Source organism: Etheostoma spectabile, chromosome 13, assembly GCF_008692095.1.
Source record: "Etheostoma spectabile isolate EspeVRDwgs_2016 chromosome 13, UIUC_Espe_1.0, whole genome shotgun sequence".
NCBI lineage: Eukaryota > Metazoa > Chordata > Actinopteri > Perciformes > Percidae > Etheostoma > Etheostoma spectabile.
Genome location: NC_045745.1, coordinates 13,259,866 through 13,262,528, shown reverse-complemented (window position 1 = coordinate 13,262,528; position 2,663 = coordinate 13,259,866). Strand labels below are relative to the sequence as shown.

Here is a 2,663-nt window from a genome sequence, read left to right as displayed (position 1 = left end):
TTTTTTTTTTAAATGTAACAAGATAGGATGGTTCTGTTAAAATTTTTATTTTTCTTACAAGTACCAAAAATGCCTAATGAGGGATTTGAAAGTATATGTAGTGATTTAAAAATAAACACTTACTGAGAAGTGAGAACTTCTCAAATCCCATTATGGATTCCAGGTGGGGTTTTTTCCCGGCTTTAGTACCGTCAAAAGCAGTGAAGTATGGAGAAGAATAGTATCTATAAAAATTATCTGTTTAAAAATATTTTTAAATACTGCAACAAGATTCTGCAGATTTCTTCATGTGTATTAAGAATACAATATGTTGTACTTTTCATATCAAACTCATCATTTCAGTCTAAATATAGCCTAAATTCACTTTCTATTTTAGGTCATCAAGGGGAAATTGAGGTCAGTGAGTCAGCCAGCTATGCAGTACAGAAATATATATGCAATACGTACTGTATTCAACACACACAGTGATCTGCTGTGCAGTCTCAGTAAAATCAAACTAGATCAGCCTAAAGGGCAACAACATCTGAAATCACGTCCCATTTTTAATTTTGTTTACGTATATGACCTGCTTGCTTAACATACATCAAAGCAGGAAAATTCTGTAGTTGCCAGAGGGTATGTGGAAAGATTGTGATGTGCTTTCTTAAAAACACATATTTGTGCTTTAAGAATATTACAAATTGGTGAGAAGCTGATTTTTATATTTGTCACAATAATGAATAATTACCAGCTATGACAAGCCCATCGTTCAAGAAACGCCCCCACCAAACTGAGTCAGCTGTAATAACCGCCTGCTGTGATTTGAGTGTGTGAAAACTAGTTAGCAAGAAGTGGTGGTAGTATGAATACAAACCAAACATAATTTACTGTCATATATCACGGTTATATAATTGACACTTTTGGATTTTGAGAACTGCTGCTTTACAGAACACTGTATGTTCCTTTGGTTTCCTTCCAGGTTCTCATTAAGCCTAAGCCAGTCTTCCAGACGGCGGTTGTGAGCGAACACACCAGACAGCTGGTCACTGAGGCTCTGCAGCAGGTGACCCGCTCAGCAGAAATTGGGCAGGTTCAGACATCAGGCCAGGACGGGTCCACAAAGGACGATGCCGGCAGCTTGGCCGCCGAGTCTTCCCATGGCAGCAGCGCTCAAGGTATACTTTCCTTATGGCAAATAGACGATTAGGTCGGATGAATCCGCATCTACTGCTTAACTCTTCTGGGTGTGTGTTTTGTGAAAAGAAGCCTAATCCAATGCGTGGCTCCTTTTAAAAAAATGTATATTTACCCCACATTGTTTCTGTTGGTGCTCAGAGTCTCAGACTGTAGTGCACGTGGTGTCCTCCAGAGAGCAGGATTGGACAGAACAGGAAGTATCTGTGGAGTCCAGCCCCACTATTATCTACCAGGAGGTGTCTGGTGGGGAATCCCAGTCCGCCACTTCCACCATCAAAGCCCTGCTGGAGCTTCAGCAGACAACAGGTGAGCCTTTATGTCACGGAAAGGCTGCAGACATAAGATGGGAGGGGGGGCCTGTATCATCTGTACATCTGCTGACTACAAGCAAAAGAATCACCAATCCTTTGCTTGGATAGTTTAAGCGAAGTAAATTTAAACTTTTATTGAAAGCCTACTAACAAACAAATGTTAATGACCTTTTAGGAGCTACTGATAATAATAAAAGACAGAAAAGCCAGCAGCCCACAGTAATTAGTAGTGTTTTGCCTGAGGCTTTGCTTTCATAATAAGCTCATTGGTCTTACAAACCTGTGGAACTGGATTGATGATGGAGAGTGATAAAGATTCCCGTGAGTATTTGAACAGAGTTGTACACAAGAACTGCATTACAGAACTTCCAATGACATTCCCCTTGTCCTGATTGCATATTTCCAAAAGCAATCACTGTGATTTAGTGCATGAAGCCAGAGCAGTTCAACAGATCAACTCATTAACGGATGTGTTGCCCAGTCAGGGTTTTTCCCTGGCACTATGGCCTAAGCTTTTTATTTTAATTTTTTAAAGGTCCTATGACATGATGTATTTGGATGCTTTTATATAGGCCTTAGTGGTCCCTTAATACTGTACCTGAAGTCTCTTTCCCAAAATTCAGTCTTGGTGTGGGATTACAGCCACTAGAACCAGTCCCACAATGAGTTTTATTTAGGACATGCCATTTCTGTGTCTACAGCTTTAAACGCAAATGAGGAGGACAGAAGTTGGGCAGGGTGGGGGGGGCGGCATTGAAAAGCTTGCCATGAGCAAAGCAGAGAAAGCGGAAGTAACCTTTCCCCTTATGATGACATATAGGGAAGATTCCAGGGTTCGTTTTACACCTATCGCCATTTCTAGCCACTGGGTGACCATAGGCAGGCTAGGGAAACTCATATTAATGTTAAAAAAAACTCAAAGTGAAATGTTCATGCAATGGGACCTTAAAAACAATATGGAGAGCACCTGGACGACAAACCGACCCACAGGCCGGGTGTCCGCTCGCTGTCTTCTTCACACATCTGCTGCACGATGGTTCGCGTACACAGTGTGTGTCAGTGAGTATGAAGTTAGCAGTAATATAATACTGTAGCTGTGCAGACTGTGTACAGATTATCTGTTGGTGAATAAATGCTAACACTCCTCAAGACCCAAGCTCCCGTGACTTGCTTGCT

At 41.3% G+C, this 2,663-nt stretch overlaps 1 protein-coding gene across 6 annotated transcripts in view; it reads left to right on the top strand.

The window, feature by feature from the left end:
* The window catches only part of emsy (EMSY transcriptional repressor, BRCA2 interacting), a 16,524-nt gene that overhangs the window by 9,554 nt on the left and 4,307 nt on the right, over window positions 1-2,663 (top strand). For all 6 annotated transcript variants that reach the window (XM_032532921.1, XM_032532924.1, XM_032532926.1 and 3 more), the window contains 2 exons: window positions 959-1,154; window positions 1,315-1,482. In XM_032532921.1, the coding sequence (XP_032388812.1) occupies window positions 959-1,154; window positions 1,315-1,482 (364 nt within the window). The remainder of the gene's footprint in view (window positions 1-958; window positions 1,155-1,314; window positions 1,483-2,663) is intronic.